General features: G+C 30.9%; 1 protein-coding gene and 2 long non-coding RNA genes across 3 annotated transcripts; 1 reads left to right on the top strand and 2 right to left on the bottom strand.

Moving 5' to 3' along the window:
- Positions 1-1,119: 1,119 nt before the first annotated feature.
- On the bottom strand, positions 1,120-2,360 carry LOC145613193 (uncharacterized). The gene is made up of 3 exons (XR_014106894.1): positions 2,192-2,360; positions 1,938-2,034; positions 1,120-1,714 (listed from the first exon to the last, which is right to left on the bottom strand). It is a non-coding gene; the product is annotated as an uncharacterized LOC145613193 (long non-coding RNA).
- A 3,096-nt stretch (positions 2,361-5,456) lies between these two features.
- LOC145613103 (cytochrome P450 CYP736A12-like) lies at positions 5,457-7,692 on the bottom strand. Its single transcript, XM_081668189.1, has 2 exons — positions 6,949-7,692; positions 5,457-6,492 (listed from the first exon to the last, which is right to left on the bottom strand). Exons 1-2 carry the CDS (start codon positions 7,660-7,662, stop codon positions 5,674-5,676), a joined length of 1,533 nt encoding a protein of 510 aa, XP_081524315.1. The 5' UTR covers positions 7,663-7,692; the 3' UTR covers positions 5,457-5,673.
- Positions 7,693-9,174: 1,482 nt separating this feature from the next.
- LOC145613038 (uncharacterized) lies at positions 9,175-12,108 on the top strand. Its single transcript, XR_014106856.1, has 2 exons — positions 9,175-10,863; positions 11,337-12,108. It is a non-coding gene; the product is annotated as an uncharacterized LOC145613038 (long non-coding RNA).
- The last annotated feature ends 4,636 nt before the right edge of the window (positions 12,109-16,744 follow it).

Here is a 16,744-nt window from a genome sequence, read left to right as displayed (position 1 = left end):
TGAACTGAACTGAACTGATTAGAGCTGAATTGAATTGAACTGATTGGAGTTAAACTGAACTGAACTAAATGAATATTTTACGAGAGAGGGAAATTAGGAGCTGCACTGAACTAAATTGATTTAAGCTGAACTAAGCTGAACTGAACTGAACTAAAATCAAGTAAATGTGAACATATCCTAATTTATGATATTTGTCCCTTAAATTCACTCACGCATTGACAAAGAATGAACTTATGCACCAATCTACACACTATCTGCAAAATATGTATATATATATATATATATATATATATATATATATATATATATATATATATATATATATATATATATATATATATAAATAAATAAAAATAAAAATAAAAAAATATTGTTTGCGAAAATCGAAGTTCTTGCGAATTTGAGTTGTTTTTTAATCGTAAATAATACATTTTAATCAGACAATTTCAATCAATGATGTGAAATCTGCGATTATATATATTCGTAAATCTTAAGTTTTTCACTTTTTCGATGATATGGGTTTGTGGAGCAAATCTTGGAAGAAATCGTAAAATATTTCTTCAAAACCTTTTTTGATGAAAAAAAAACGAAGATGAAATTTTAAATCTTGTTTTTGTAATAAGTATTTACCAATATGCGAACATGACATTACTTATTATTACAAACAATTTTTGTTTATTTGTCTAATACCATAAAAAGTTTTGTAATCATATTGAATGATATGATTATGACTTTTGTGGTTACATTATTTATGTTATCATCAAACATTTTTATTAGATTATCAATGCAAATTCAATTTAACTATTAATAATTTATCTAAATTATAATGAAGACTTTAACATGTTAATTATCAACATAATGAAGGTTATGACTATAACACTATATGTCATTACATTATAAACAATATAGGACTATATGTCAAGCTTATGTCATAAATTATTTATTTAGAAATAATGTGATTCAACTAATTAAATACCAACGAAAAAACGACATATGAATTATTCATATAATCTGACACTAGCGTGATTTTTGAGAATTAAATATACTATTATATGGGTAACTTAACAACTGATGTCTAAATCTTTTTAAAACTTGACAAAAGTTTGTTAGGCCTAACTTAAGATACATACAAATCTTACAATATGTCAATTTAAAAATTACGAATTAATAAATCGAGTTATTGTAATTAATTACTTATCATCAATCCCATATAAAAAATAAATAAATAAAATTATTTACAAAAAAAAAAAAATTAAAACAAAAAACTATAATTAAGCTAAGGCTAAGGAAGCAAACTCAACAACCTTGACTAAGTCTAACAACATTATTATTGTATTTATAAAATAACAGGTGGAATTATTATCTAATTATTCCTTTTTTTTTACAAGAATTATATAATTACTCCTTATTACTAAAGTCATTGAATATTGTTGTCTTATTTTACTTTAAAAATATGTTGATATAATGGCATTGTTGTAATATTTGGGAACTTTTTGCTGAATTCCACATGCTCAATGTTGGGATGATGATGTGGACCCCGTATATCGAATTTTTTAATTAAATCTTGTAACGGGACATTGTTGACGGAGAGATTAACGCCATCACCTCCACTTTTTGTTGAGATCCCAGATGGATGAGGAGAGAGATTAACGCCATCACCTCCACTCGTGCTCACTCTTGCTCTGTATCATCGTCACAGCTCTTACAGAAAGTCCTTAATAAACATCAAACATGTCAAGTATTTGCTGAGTTAGAGTTGGGCAATAACAATTTCCTGTAGTGTATCGATTAATATATTAGAAAACCATTGTAGAATTGTTTACTCATGTAATCAATATTATACCCTCTAATTGATACGAATGGCCAAATCATCATTTTACCAACACCATAGGAATTACAGTTGACTTTACCCACACCACCAACATAGGAGTATTTACCTGGAACCAAAATGTCTACTTCATCCAATTCGCGCAAATCTTCCGCAATTCGTACCGTAATTAAGCCTTTTTCCAATGTCCAGGATGAGTAACTAATCTGACCAAATGCAAATTAACAGATGAGCTAATTAAATACCATCCATTAAACAGTTTTAGAACCCAATTAACACAAAAAATCATTTTTAGTCCAAAATTGGGTCGCCTTCAATACTTCGATTAATACGTGAACTATATGATTAAAAAAAAGACATTACCTTGATTTTGCAATCGAATTCCATACCCACCAATTGAAATTGTTGCAATTCATATTAAAGCAATCTTGCAATCGAATTCCACAACCACCAACTGATCCAAAATCGGCCCTTGGTTTCGATTTTGTTAATTAGTGAACTGGAGAGCAACTTCAAAGTTATCGCCACTAAAATCGAATTTGAAAATTAGTGAACTGGAGAGCAAGAGAGTAAAATGCAGTGTTTGTCAAAAGGTCAACCACGATATTGACCGCAACAGCTAAACAGACGTTAGGAAAGTTAACGTCTGCAATTGGTTTGCAACGGATGGCTTGCAACGGGGTGTTACTCACTTTCCACTCACTTTCCAGTTTTGTCCTCACTTTAATGAGTGATAAGTCAGAAATGCCCTTATATCAACGTTGTTGGTTGATATAGGATATCAATATGTATTTACTCGAAAAACATTGAAAAACACTGAAGAACGTTGAAAAACATTGAATAACAATATTATATTATTATAATTTTAAATTACTTTTTTCTACTTTTTAAAAGAATAATTTTAATATGATGGTAATAAACATGTTTTCTTCATTAAGAGTAAAACTAAGTTGTGCAAGAGATTTGGAAAATAAGGTATTTACTTTTAATGCCCTCAAAAAATGGTATTTACTTTTAAAGTAAAATAGTACTTTAATAATAGGAAATTTTTTAATTACCATCTAAAAATGTATATATATTCAAAATAAGCACCCGTTTAATTTTTTATTTTATTTTACCACCCCTTAAATTAAAAAAAACTACTCAAATAATCACCCATTTCAAAATTTCGGTGGATTTCTGTTATACGGACCCACCCAAACAATGGTAAATTATTAGAAATTTTGTTTTCCAATTAAATATATAATAATTTACCGATAAGAGTTAGCTCAAGTGGTAAGCAACTTAATGTCGCTTAAGGAAGGTTTTTTTTTTTAATTTTCTCTTGGATGAATGGTAAAAAAAAACCTACCGTCATAAACAAATCATTACTATAGTTTAGGTTTGTTTTTTTATTTTATAATTAAATTATTTTATAAATGATTAAAAAAATTAAATCCACCCAATCACCCATCCCTTCCCTATCTGCCATCGATTAACCTCCCTTCCGACATACTCCTCCTCCTTTGTCGGAATCCGGCAGCCGACACTCCTAGTCCCTTCCCCCCTGCCAACAGCTCCCTCCGGTCTGCCATGAATCTTCATCCATCCATGAAACTTCTTCTTCTTCTCCTCTTTAATCATTGAAGACTAAGTCCAAGCTAAGGTTGAAGACAAATTGATCGTATACCACTACCACCATAAAATCCGTATGAAATTGGTGCTGATGAAGACTATACTCATTGAAGACTAAGTCCAAGCTACGGATGAAGACAAAACTTTCAACCATTATTGTACTGTTTCCTTTTACTTAGTAAGTTTTCTTTACTTGATAGATTTAGAATATTAATTATAGGAGATGAACACGAAAAAAGACATATTAAAATTTTGTATGATTAATTTTGATTTATTTATGGGGTAAATTTGGGTTTGGTGTGATTAATTTTGACTGATTGTAAATTGGGATTTTATTTGATTAACTTTTTATTCATTTTTAGGGGTATATTTGGGGTTTTTGTGTAACCAATATTGATTGATTTAGGGGTAAATTTGCGGTTTTGTTTGTTAAATTATAATTGATGTATGCAAGAATTCAATTAGGAATTTTTGGGGCTACATGTATGAAAACATGTGGAATTTTGTTTGCGGAAAACAAGTGAAATAATATAGTTTATGTAAAAGAATAATTCTATGATTCGAAATTGAATAAGCACAAAAGTTGTGTAAACCAACCAATATAATTTCAATGCACGCATTGCATGCATATAAAACTAGTACTCACTCCGTCTCATAATATAGTTTATGTTTGTGTGTTTTTCACGATATTTAAGAAATATGAGGACAAATTGGATGAAGTACCTTAATAAAAGTGAAAAGTACAATTATAGACAAAAGTTAGAGAGAGTAAGTGGAGAAAAGTACAAGGCATATGCAAAAATCAATGGTAATGTAGGAAGTAGAATAAATAGAGTTAAACAAGTGAGGGTATAATGGTCTTTATATATTATCTAAAAATGAAAACAAGAACAATATTTTGGCTCTCCAAAATAGGAAAACTGAAACTACTACCTCCGTTAACAGTTATTTGCAACAAAGGGGGGTAGCACGGACTCCAAGGCAAAACTTTTAAAGCATGATTATTGAAAAATAAGGACATTTGATTAAGTATTAATCCTACCTACAAAAAACAATTAAACAAAAACCAAATCACCGACACCTAGAATCACTAAACCCAGAACCACCACCAAACCACCGACAACCACCAGAAACACCAAACCGTCTATCACTCTGAACCCACAACCACCAACAAAACCACCAAAATCCAACCACAAAACCACCGAATATCAGAACCCAGAAACCCCACCCACAAATCCAGCCAACCACCGCTGAAACACAACCAAAACCCCGAAAACCACCCATAAACCCAGCCAACACCACCGACACCCAACTAAACCCAGCAAATCACCACGAACAACGAACTCAGCAAACAACCACGACCCAACCAAAACCCAGAAACCACCACGAACCCAACCAAAACCCGGAAACCACCACCGATCCCAGCCAATTAAAACCTAGCAGACCCACCAAAAATCCACGAACCACCACCCACAACTCACTGTAAGTCACCCACAAACCACCGAAATCCACCCAAGAATCACCTAAACCCACTTACGAACCACAAAAACCACACACGAACAACAACTACCACTAGATCTACCGAACCCACGCCCACAAACCACCAACATCCACCCATGAACTTACCCACGTACTGAGACGAGAGATGACGATGTAGAAGATGATGAGAGATAAAGAAGGAAGAAGATGAGGGATGATGATCAGTTTAGAAGATCAAAGAATATGAGAGATGATGATGATGAAATGAGGGATGAAGATAGAGGAGAGAGAGGGTGGGGATATGAAATTAGGGGTAATCTGATTTTTTGGGGGAAAAAAAATCTTAGATGATTAAGTTAGATTATGGTTATATTAATTTGTAATTATGTGTAGTATTATGTGTAAATAATTTTTAAATGAGGGTATTTTGGTCATTTTACCAGAAAAAAGTTACTATATTAGGAAAGAAATAGTTTTGTTGCAAATAATAGGTACCACCCGTTTTTAGTAAATGTTTCAAATAACAGTTAACGGAGGTAGTATATTATGAGAAGGAGGAAGTACTTATATATTACAAAGCATTACACAATTACACATGCATCTAACACTAAATTTGGGTTCTTGAGCAAAAAAAAAATATTCTAATTTTATATAATAAGTAGTATCAAAGCTTTTTTCTAAAAAAAAAAAAAAAAAAAAAAAAAAAAAAAAAAAAAAAAAGGTGCCAATAAAGCTTTAAATAAAGACTCAAGTTAAACATTGAGGCGATATTTAGGAATAAGTGCCAAGTTGTTTGCCATGGACATGACAAGGCCAAACTTCTCTTGCATGACTAAATTGTTGAAAGAAGTTTTATCAGGCATGTGCCAATCAAAGGAATGCACCAATGTAGACAATATTAGCTTAACATTTAGTAGACCAAGTTGTGTACCAGGACATCTCCTTCGACCAAATCCAAAGGGTGCAAGGCGAAAATCTTGTCCACTAATTATATCAACATCGTTAACCAAAAATCTTTCCGGGTGAAATTCTTCATAATTATCTGACCATATAGTTGGATCTCTACCAATTGCCCATGCATTTAGGAAAATCTGTGAGCCTTTGGGAATATAGTACCCATCAAATGTAATTTCTTGCATGGCTTCATGTGGAGCAAAAATGATTGGATATAGGCGAAAGATTTCTTTGATAACTAGGTCCAAGTATTTGAACTTTGGCACATCTTTCTCCTCCACCATTTTATTTTTTCCTACAACACTTTCTATCTCTTGTTGCAATTTTCTCATTTTCTCTGGATGCTTTAATAGAGATGCTAGTGCCCACTTAACTATGTTGGTAGCACTATCAATTGCTGGCACAACTAGGTCTATTAAAATGGCTTTTATACCATCCCTCTGAATGTCATATGATGCCTTTGTATTGTCGTTGTTGTTCATCAATGACAACATTACATCTACCAAATCTCTATGAGTTCGTTGCTCCTTTTTTGCTTCATCTTCATGGTTGCAGATGATTTTCTCCAAGACATCATCCACAATCTTCATAAGTTTTTTAATGCGCCTTTTCAGTCCCTGATAATTCCATAATAGTTTATATAGTTAATGCCCCAAATTGTGCTTGATTTATTTAACTTGTATAGGAAAACATGCATGGGCATCCACTTATTATAACACTAGCAATAATTAAAATATGATTTGATTTATAATTAGCATTATTTATAAAAAGCACTACTATTTCTAATGCATTAATTAATTGTTTCCGAATGTGTAAGATTATTTCAATATAACAATTGTCGTGTTATCATAGTAGAATTTAACCATTTTCTTAGTTTAGAGACTACATGTATTTTAAATTAACCAGTAAAACATTAAATGCATCTAGTGTGTTTGACCTAACTAGCAAGAACTGAATTTGGATTAGCCCAAAGGATGAACCGGAAAAGGGGAAAAAAAAAAATAATAAATAAATAAAAAAAAAAAAAAAAAAGAGAGAGAGAGAGAGAGAGAGAGACAATGCTTGAAACAAACCTGAGGATCAAATGGTGCAAGGAAAGGCAAAAAGTCAGCAATATTTAGGGTTCCTGACAGTCTCAAAGCCTCAAGGACAGTAGCTCTAAGAGCCAAATCATTCTTCGGAGCGCCATACAACATTCTATATATCAACTCCTCGAGGACACCACCAACACTAGCGCCAATATCTACGGCTTGATCAGCTGCCGAAGCAGCCTTCAATGAAGTCATTAGTTTACCTAATTCCTCCTCCCTCAACCATGCGAATGACTTAATTTTTGAAGCACTCATAAGCTCCATGACACATAATTTTCTTGCATTTTTCCAATATGAACTATATGGTGTGAAAATGATTCCCTTAGAATTATATGAAAGGTCATGAGAAACCTCGGACATAGGCCTCTTTGCACAAAGCACATCGTGATTCCTAAGAAGGCGCTCCGCCATTTGTGGCGAGGAGATCACAATGACGTGCTTGGAGCCAAGCTTTAAGTGCATGATAGGTCCGTATTTTTTGGCTAAGTTTTGAAAGCTACGATGAGGGAGGCTCCCTACTAAGTGAAGATGTCCTATGATGGGTAATTTTGGTGGGCTAGGAGGTAATTTTGGTGTATTCAATGATTTTGATAAGGGCATAATCGTAATTTTTTTCTTCAGTAGTTGTATAAGTGATCTCCATGAAGCCATTAGGCCAAGGAGAAATGCAACGATGGTAATACCAAGGGACAACATTATTATTGTTGTTAAACTAACAAGAGTTTTTTTTAAAAAAAAAATTTTAGAGTGAATGAACAAGAGTATATAATAGAGAAGGCCCCTACTAAGTGAAGAACTGAAGAATGTCCTATGCTGGACCAAGATATATATAGTCAAAAAAATCTAGTACAACGCGTGATGTACTTTTGGTAAATAGATGGTATATTATATAATTTCAACACAAGTTATATAAAACAATGGTCCCAATATAAACACTAGATGCAATCAATGTTTTAAATAATTTAAACACTAGTTATATAATACAATGGTCCCAATATAAACACTAGATACATCAATTTATACTTTTAACTCAATTTATAAGTGATATAACACTCAAGATAAAGCCAATTAACCAATTTGATAGATAAAAAGACCCCCTTCAAATAAATAATACCCTTCAAATCGTACGGAAAACTAACCCATTGTGTCATTTGTCTTCTTTGTTAGACTTACCCCAAGTGAAAAAGTAGAGTGTTGAAAAGTCTACAACGTTGTATAACTATCTAAGCATGTGCAAATTTTTATACGAGTAGAATTTGTAGTGGGGACCTTATCAGTCCTTGACATATGAACAAGAAAACCTGTCGTTAACGAGATTGCTACATAAAAACCAATTATCAGTACAAGAGAGCGGGGGAGGGGTGAAGCATCCAACTTCGGAATGATATTTGTGGACGTTATTTGGACCTTATCTTTATATTGTGATATACAAGTAATGCGAAAAGGAAGAAATATGGAGTAATAAGATTTTTAGTATTCGTAATATTAAAGCTTAATCATATTCTTAATTAATTAAGTAGTATTACATAACATTTTTTATATACTTTACTACTACACCTTCATATTTTAATTAAAATTATAATGGTTGTATTTCATTCCCTTCCCTAAATATAAGGCTAAACTTAACAAACTTCTTTCAATAGCAAAAAAAAAAAAAAAAAAATAAAATAAAATAAAATAAAAATTAACAAACTTTTTAGTGGGAAAATTTCTAATGATGTAATGTCAAGTGTACTTTAGGGATACTTATGGGAAATACTTTAGTATATAGTATATAATATAAATTTTATGCTCTCTCTCCTCCAATACTTTCCACTAGTTTTGCTTTTTACAATTTTTTATTCTTCCATCTACCCCACTACCTCCATATTTTATTACTTTCTCTAATTTCTCCTAAAACTCCGCGCATGGAGAAATGGAGCAAGTATTTAAAAACGGAGGAAGTAAGGATTAAGAAGTGTTCAAGATAGAAATGTGTACATAAATGATAAATATAATATTATGTCACTAATATATAAACACTACTACAAAGTTGGCCTAATGTAACACCTTGCGGTAACACTTTATAAGTCAAGATATAAAAAGATATATAAGTAACACTTTGGTAACACTTAGATAATCGGTAGCACTTGTATGTAACACATATGTAATTTGTAACACTTCAAAGTATCACTTTACATAGAGTAACACATTTATGTAACACTTTGATTATAAGTAGCAGTTATATACCTCAAAAAATAAGACCCTAATTGTTTAACTCTCCTTTCACTTTTTCTATTAGCTCTTTCTCTCTCATCTCTTTCACATTTCCCTCTTTTCCCCATCCATCTTTGCGATTCACACTTACCATTTTCTTCATCAATGGAGATTGGAGAAGCTCAAAATCTCTCTGAAATTTTACCCCAATCTTAACCTCCTCACCAAACTCTAGCTTCTTAACAAGAACTCAACGACAAAACTGTAACCCTAGATCCGACTCAATTTAACCATCAAACCACGAGAAGATGACCGCTACGGTTGAAGGAGATCAATTTGGCGGCAAAGAAGAGATGACGAGTCGCAGAAAACGTCGTCTTCAGTCGATAGAGCTGCTGCTGCCAGAAATCCCTCATCTCTACTCATTTTTCGCTTAATTGATCCTAATTTTCATTCTCACTCTTCAATTTCCACAATTAGTAGCAAAATTATTGTCTGAACAACATTATTTCTTCTAGTAAGCTCAAATCCGTCGAATTTTATCGGTTAGATGTCTTCTCTTGCTCTAATTGTGTTTGGAATTTGATAATTTTTGACGTTTTTGATTAATTGTTCTGCGATTCGCATTTTTGAAATAAACTAATTTGTAATGTGTTTGATTGTAATTTCTCAGCATTCAATGTTGTTCTTTGTGCTCTGTATTGCGACATTTCCTAGCTCAATAGAGCTTGAATTTTTTATTTTATTTTATTTTTGTTTTTATTTTGTAGCATTATGAGTATTGTAGAGGAAATTGTTTAAGAATGTTTAATATTTGAGCATTTGAGTGGATGTATTCTTGATTTCATCATAATACAACTACTAAATGATATGATGAGGCTGTGAAATTTTGTTTGAATTTGGTTTCTGAAATAAAAGGCAGATTACTTTTTATATGTTTATTGTTGTTGTTAATTGGATATTTTTGTTTGTGTAGTTGAATTGAAAATTACTATATGACTACTACTATGGGATTTGGGGAAAGATGACTAGATAAGAACAAAAAGAAGCTAAGCTATTTAGTACGAAGTATTGTTTGCTTGTTTTTTTAGAGTATCCGAAGCAGCTTGTTGCTCTTCGTGTCCGTTAGTTTAATGGACAATTATCCTTCTAGCGAAGAACTGATCATCAAGGTGCTTTTGTTTTGCCCCTCTTATTTTTAAATTTGCTTATTTTTATTTATTTTCTTAGTTCAAGTCTTTTTACATTTATTTAAGAGCTCAATTTTTGTTCAGATTGCGTTGGAGTAGTGATTATATTGATATTATAGTATGACTTTTAACGCTACAATCAATAGTCATGATGTATCTTTGCCAAATATCTTATGTTAAGTGCTATTTTTCTAATTTATGCATTATGTATTATGGAGAACTTATGTATTTCTTTTGAGTGTGTACTGTATTGGTCATGAAACTTGCATGCTCGGGCATAAATGTTCTTAGAAGCACTAGTCACATATTTATTTGAGTTTAAAATGTTTTGTGTTGCTGTTGAACTTAACAATTTTCTTTGCCAATAGATCAAATCTATTAAACCAAAATCTACTGAAGCACTTTTTGCTAGAAGATAGCAGTGAACCACCCTCTTGTTGAGAATAGTGAGGCTCCAGCTTATGAAAGCTCCGAAAATCCGACGATTTAGCAAGGTTGACGATTATTGAAGGTACATGACTCTCCACCAAAATCAATTATTATACTTCAGATTTTGTAGAATTAATAAAAAGAATTTAGAGTTGATGATTTATGTAATTTAATTGATGCATGTGTAAGCTTGTATTGATTTAATTCATAACCTTAATTAGGATAAATAGTTGTTGAATTTTGGTTGTAGGTTGTATGTTGGTTGCCGGTTCGATGTCGAGTTTGACTGGGCTTGGTTTTGGATAAATGTTTATTGAATGAGTTTGGCTCTGTTTGGAGGGGGGGGGGAATACAAAATAATATCAGCTAGAATCAGTTAAACTTTGTAAAATGCGGTTATCAGCAAATAAAAAAAAATCAAATTTTAGTGTGTGAAATTTGTTTTAATCTATAAAATTATAATAGAGAAGAACAAGGCCATAATGCCACATGCCATGATGATGAACTTTAACTATGAATGAATCGAATTAAATATTTTGCTCTTGTACTCTGTAGGATCAGGAAAAAATCAGGAGGAAGAAAGTTCTAGCTACAAATACAGAAGATATTGTTCGTGTTGAGTCTAGTTCAGCTGTTCAATCCCGACTTTTGGACATGAAAATGGTCTTAAAACACCGAAAACAACACTTAAATCAAGGATTGCAAGGGAGAGAATCAACAAAAAGAAAATTCCAATTGGGAATAGATTTGGATATGATGCTGACGACACAACAACAGATTGGAACACGTGTCGACCAACATCAAGTTAAAGTAGGACAACAATCTAAGAGGAAGTTAGTCTCTTCTATATCTAAAAAATCCCAAGTGAGATTAGGCAAGTCTACTGCGCAGAAAAAATATCAATCCAGTCTGCAAGAGATTGGGAATGGTGTCCAAATTAAGAGAGGGTAGAGTAAGGCAATGGTGTTTTGCTGTTGTTACTGCTTTTTTTTTTTTTTGCTTATTCTGCTGTTTCTGCTGCTGCTATTTGCTGGTGCTACTACTGTATGCTTCTGATCCTCTGTCTTTTTCTATTGCTGTAATCTGGTATTAATGTCTGCTTTTATCGGTAGCCACTGTGTTCGCTAGCTATGCTGCTATTATAACTGTTGTTTCCTACAACCGCGCTGACTTTTATAGAAATTGGAGGTCTAGAAGAGACCAAAGTTCACTTTCTTTTTATTTTGATTATTAGACTGTTTAGCCAATCAAAAAAATTGGTGTTTATGGATATTTTTTGTAAGAACTATGAAATTAATTATTTTAATTCAAATTATTATATGGAGTATGTTGTATATGTTAATTTCTTATAGTTGTTGTTGTACTTATATATATATATATATATATATATATATATATATATATATATATATATATATATATATATATATATATATATATATATATATATATATATATTAAAAAATATCAAAATAATAATAATAATAAATGTTACTTATTAATTAATAAGGTGTTACAATAGTTTGCAAAAGGTGATACATATGTCAAATAAAATGCTACTAAATGTCAAATGATAATTGAAAAAATATTACATAATAATCAACAAAGTGTTATATTAGTTCTAAAAAGTGATACATAATGTCGAATAAAGTGATACCATATGATTAAAAAATGTTACTTAAGACAAGTAAGTGATACATAAGGTTTAAAAAGTAACACTTTAAAAATGATACTAATAATATAAAAAGTGTTACATAAGAGGGTTTATAGTAACACTTTCAAAAGTGTTACCATACATTACCTAAAGTGTTACATAAGACCTTAGGTAGCATGGGCGGAAGTATCACCCAGTAAAGTGTTACCTATTGTCTATAATAACACTTTTACCATTTTATGTAACATTTTTTGGGTGTTACTTGAGGTTAGTTTTGTACTAGTGAAAGTCGATTTTGTAGCCAGGTCACAAGACAATGACACTTGGCATTCCAAGATTTCGCCAAGTGCCGTGCCATGTAGGCGAGAAATTGGTATTATTGTGACACATATGATGCTAAATAATCAAATTTTGGATAGATTTTTGAAAATAAAAATAAATGTTGTATAAAGTTTCATTATCGACACACTACTAATATTTCATATATATTATTTTAATCATAACTTTTAATAAATATCATTTAACTCAGTTCTAATTCTATCATAAAATTCGTTTTAATAATTTCTTTAAAATATGATATTTTTATAATATATTTAATTTATTTTAAAAATAAAAGAAAATTAGTAAAAATAAGTTTTAATCAGCTTAGTTTGTTAAAAATACTTTTAGTTTAGTAACAATAATTTTAAGTTCAATAAAAATAATTTCAAGTTGATAATAGCATATATATATATATATATATATATATATATATATATATATATACAAACAAAACTACAAAAAAGTACAATATTATATAAATAAGTCATATGATGTCGTAGGAATAAATATTTTGCATTATTAAAAGGGATTGTAGGACCGTATTGAATATTAAAGCCAAAAAGTTTATCCTAAAACTTTTATTAACAATCTGGGCATTGTCCGGACACAAAGCTAGTCATATCACTAATAAATAAAGACGGCCTCGCAGCCAGGTCATGCGATAGCAACACTTGGCATTTTAGTTTTATGCCAAGTGTTGTGCCATGTAGAGGACAAATAGGTTTGTTGTGACACATATAATGCTAAATAATCGAATTTTGGATAGATTTTTTAAGATAAAAATGTTGTATAAATATTCATTATCGATACACTTACTTATATAATCTATATACAAAATTAAATATAACTTTTAATAAAAATTTAATAACTCGGTTCTATTTCCATCCTAAAATTCGTTTTAAAAACTACTTTAAAATAAGACCCATTTATAATATATGTAAAATAATAGAGAATTAGTAAAAATAAGTTTAAATCGGTAAAAATACATTCAGTTTAATTAAAAATAATTTAAGTATGATATTGCATGTCTAAATATCCTGCATTATCAAAAGTGAATATATTTAACCGTATATGGCATTCAAGCCAAAAGGTTTATTCTAAAATTCAATAAACAAACGGGGCACGATACTAGTTTATGTATAAATGGGAGTTTATTTCGAGTTTTAGAGAGCCATGTAGGATAAAAAAATTTTACCGCGCCATATAGGATTACAAATTTTAGTGATAGCCAATCAAATAAGAGATTTTTAATTCATTTAGAATTAAATAATTCAAATGTCACATAAGCAAAATTGGCGAATGAGATTTTAAAGTTTATATTATTTTTATCTTGTGAAATTAGAAATTTTATCTAATCTTTCAAAAAAAAAAGAAATTTTATCTAAAAATATAACGAATGAGAGGAAATTCACAATTTATTTTAAAAATTAAAATATTAAATAATGGTGTGTTACGTAACACAAATAAAATAAAAAACAAGATTCTATCTCATAATTATATTAGATTTGTTTTTAAAAAATACAAATAAATCGTACATCACACAGGCTTCATCTAGTATAATATTGTGAGAATGAATACTATCATACAATGAATTATTTATTATGTAATACTAGGAGTCTAGTTTAAGAAATAGAATGAAATATAAACATATTATTGTGATATTATATTATGATAATATTTTGGAGAATATCTTGTGAAAAGATTAAATGTGAGCTATTGTGATATATTTTGATTGTTAAAATATTTAGGAATATTAGGGTTAGATAATTCTATACTCTATACTTTGCAATGTGGCTAAATATTGTGAATGGGAAAAATACGAAGAGAAATATTTTTCAAAAATTTTACATGGTACCAAAAGCCTAGGGTGATGAAAAACATTGAAAGTTTATGGGGAGAATGAGAGAACCTTCAATAGTTAAACACAAAAGTTCATGTGGGAGGAGCAAATGAAAAAGAAAAAAAACCTTAATTACGAGAGTTTATGTGGGAGAATAAGAGAACCTTAAACACGAAAGTTTACATGGGAGGAGCAAATGAAAAAGGAAAAAAAAAAAAAACCTTAATTACGAGAGTTCATGCAAGATGAGATGATGAAAAACATGAGAATTCGTGTGATAGAATGTGATAAACTTTAAACACTGGAGATCGTGTGAGAGAGGAGAAGGAAAAAAAATATGATGGGTTTAAAAGAAAAGGTGTTCTCATTGTATTGGTATATTTGCAAGTTCAAAAAGAATTGAAAATTTCATAGTACACCCGACCCGGTTAAAATTGATGCTTTACTTTGCTATATCATCCTAATTTAAAAAAAAGTTTCAAATCAATCTATATAATCTTCAATTCAAGGAATTTTTCTTGATCATTTCCATTTTATTAGCTTCCAAAATCAAAATCCCAGCATTCTTCCATTATCAATCTATCAATAACTATATACTAAAAGACACACCAGCTATGATACGTGTCATCGCCTGGTGTGTCTTTAAATATATTTTTATTTTATTTTATTGGAGAAAATATTATTTTAAGTAAATTTTAATGAGGTAAAAAAAAAGTTGACTAAAATGTAAATAACCTTAATTGTAAAAAATAATTATTTAGATCTTTAATTATAGAAAGAATAGAATACAATAACTTCCTTAGGAAAAATATCATTTATGTATTAGATTATCAACATAGAATTTTTATTACTTATTTTTGTTAAGCAAATTAACTTGATATTTATGTAAGAACATCAATCAATAAATATATACTACCTCCGATTTTTATTATTTGCAACTTTGGAATATTTATATCTCATAAATAATACCCCAAAGTTGCAAATAATAAAAATCGGAGGTAGTAATATATTGATTGATAACTATTAACTATCACAAAGTTTCATATGTGGCAGGCCACACTGTGCGGCCAGCCACAATTTTTTTAAATTGTTTTTCTCTCTCTTCTCTCTCCTCATTCTCTCACCTCTTTTCTTCTTTTTCAAGACAGAACCTTCATCTCATTTTCTCGGAGAACATAAAGTTTGCAACCGTCGTCAATAGTCGTCTTCGTGGTTCATTCCTCGGAGGTGGTGGCTTCGCTAAGAGGGTAGTGCGTGGTGGTTTGGTTACTCCGTCGCCGGAAACGAAGAAGAGATTTAGCTGGAAGCCTTTCGAGAATGTTATATTCAAGCTCAAAAGGAAGGCGTCTAGTACTGCAATAAGATGTTACTGTATTCTTCTTCTTAGAGGCTTAATTTTTGTAAATAATTTGAGGAACATTTGTGAACATGATGTCATGATGATGATGCGCTTTTAGAAGTTTTGTCGTCCACCATAATTTGTCAAATTAAAGAACAGATAGAAACTTGGAAATAGATAAAACTGTGATTATTAAGCTTAATACAATATCAATTTCATGGGATTAGATGATGATGGTGGTGTTCTGGGTGGGTGGTAGTTTTCCGTTGGTGGTGGGTTAGGGTTACTAGATCCGGTCAAGGGTTACTAGGTCGGGGGTTACTTAAAGGGTTACTTAAGTGGGATTACTTAAGGGGTTATTAGATGAGTTAAAGGGTTACTTAGGTGGGGTTACATAAGGGTTACTAGATGAGTTAGTTACTGAAGGGGTTAATTAAGTGGGGTTACTAGAGGGATTACTTAGGGGGTTACTTAAGTGGGGTTACTAAGGGGTTAGTTGGGGGGTTACTTGAGGGGTTACTAGAAGGGTTACTTAAGTGAGGTAACTAAAGTGGTTACTTTGGGGGTTACTAGAGGGGTTACTTGAAGGGTTACAAGAGGGGTTACTTAAGTGGGGTTACTTGAAGGGTTACGGTTACTGATGTGGCACCTTGCCGCACCGTGCGGTCAGCTGCATCAGAAACGTGCTGATTAATTATTATATAAATATTACCAAAATATAATTTAAAATATATTGATATCTAATTAGAGTTCATATCAGTAGAAAAATTAGTTGAATAAATAATACATTGTCGGAATGATATGTTTAG

This window comes from Chenopodium album, chromosome 1 (genome assembly GCF_948465745.1).
Source record: "Chenopodium album chromosome 1, dcCheAlbu1.1, whole genome shotgun sequence".
NCBI classification, from domain to species: Eukaryota; Viridiplantae; Streptophyta; class Magnoliopsida; order Caryophyllales; family Amaranthaceae; genus Chenopodium; species Chenopodium album.
The sequence above is the reverse complement of the archived record's forward strand: the minus strand, read 5'-3'. Positions and strand labels throughout refer to the sequence as shown.

What these genes read in the sequence shown, in the direction of transcription:
- LOC145613103 (XM_081668189.1), bottom strand. Translation starts at nt 7,662, where the DNA reads ATGTTGTCCCTTGGTATTACCATCGTTGCATTTCTCCTTGGCCTAATG. An exon ending in TTGCACCATTTGATCCTCAG is followed by an intron (nt 6,493 to 6,948) that starts GTTTGTTTCAAG and finishes TGGAATTATCAG; the next exon opens with GGACTGAAAAGGCGCATTAA.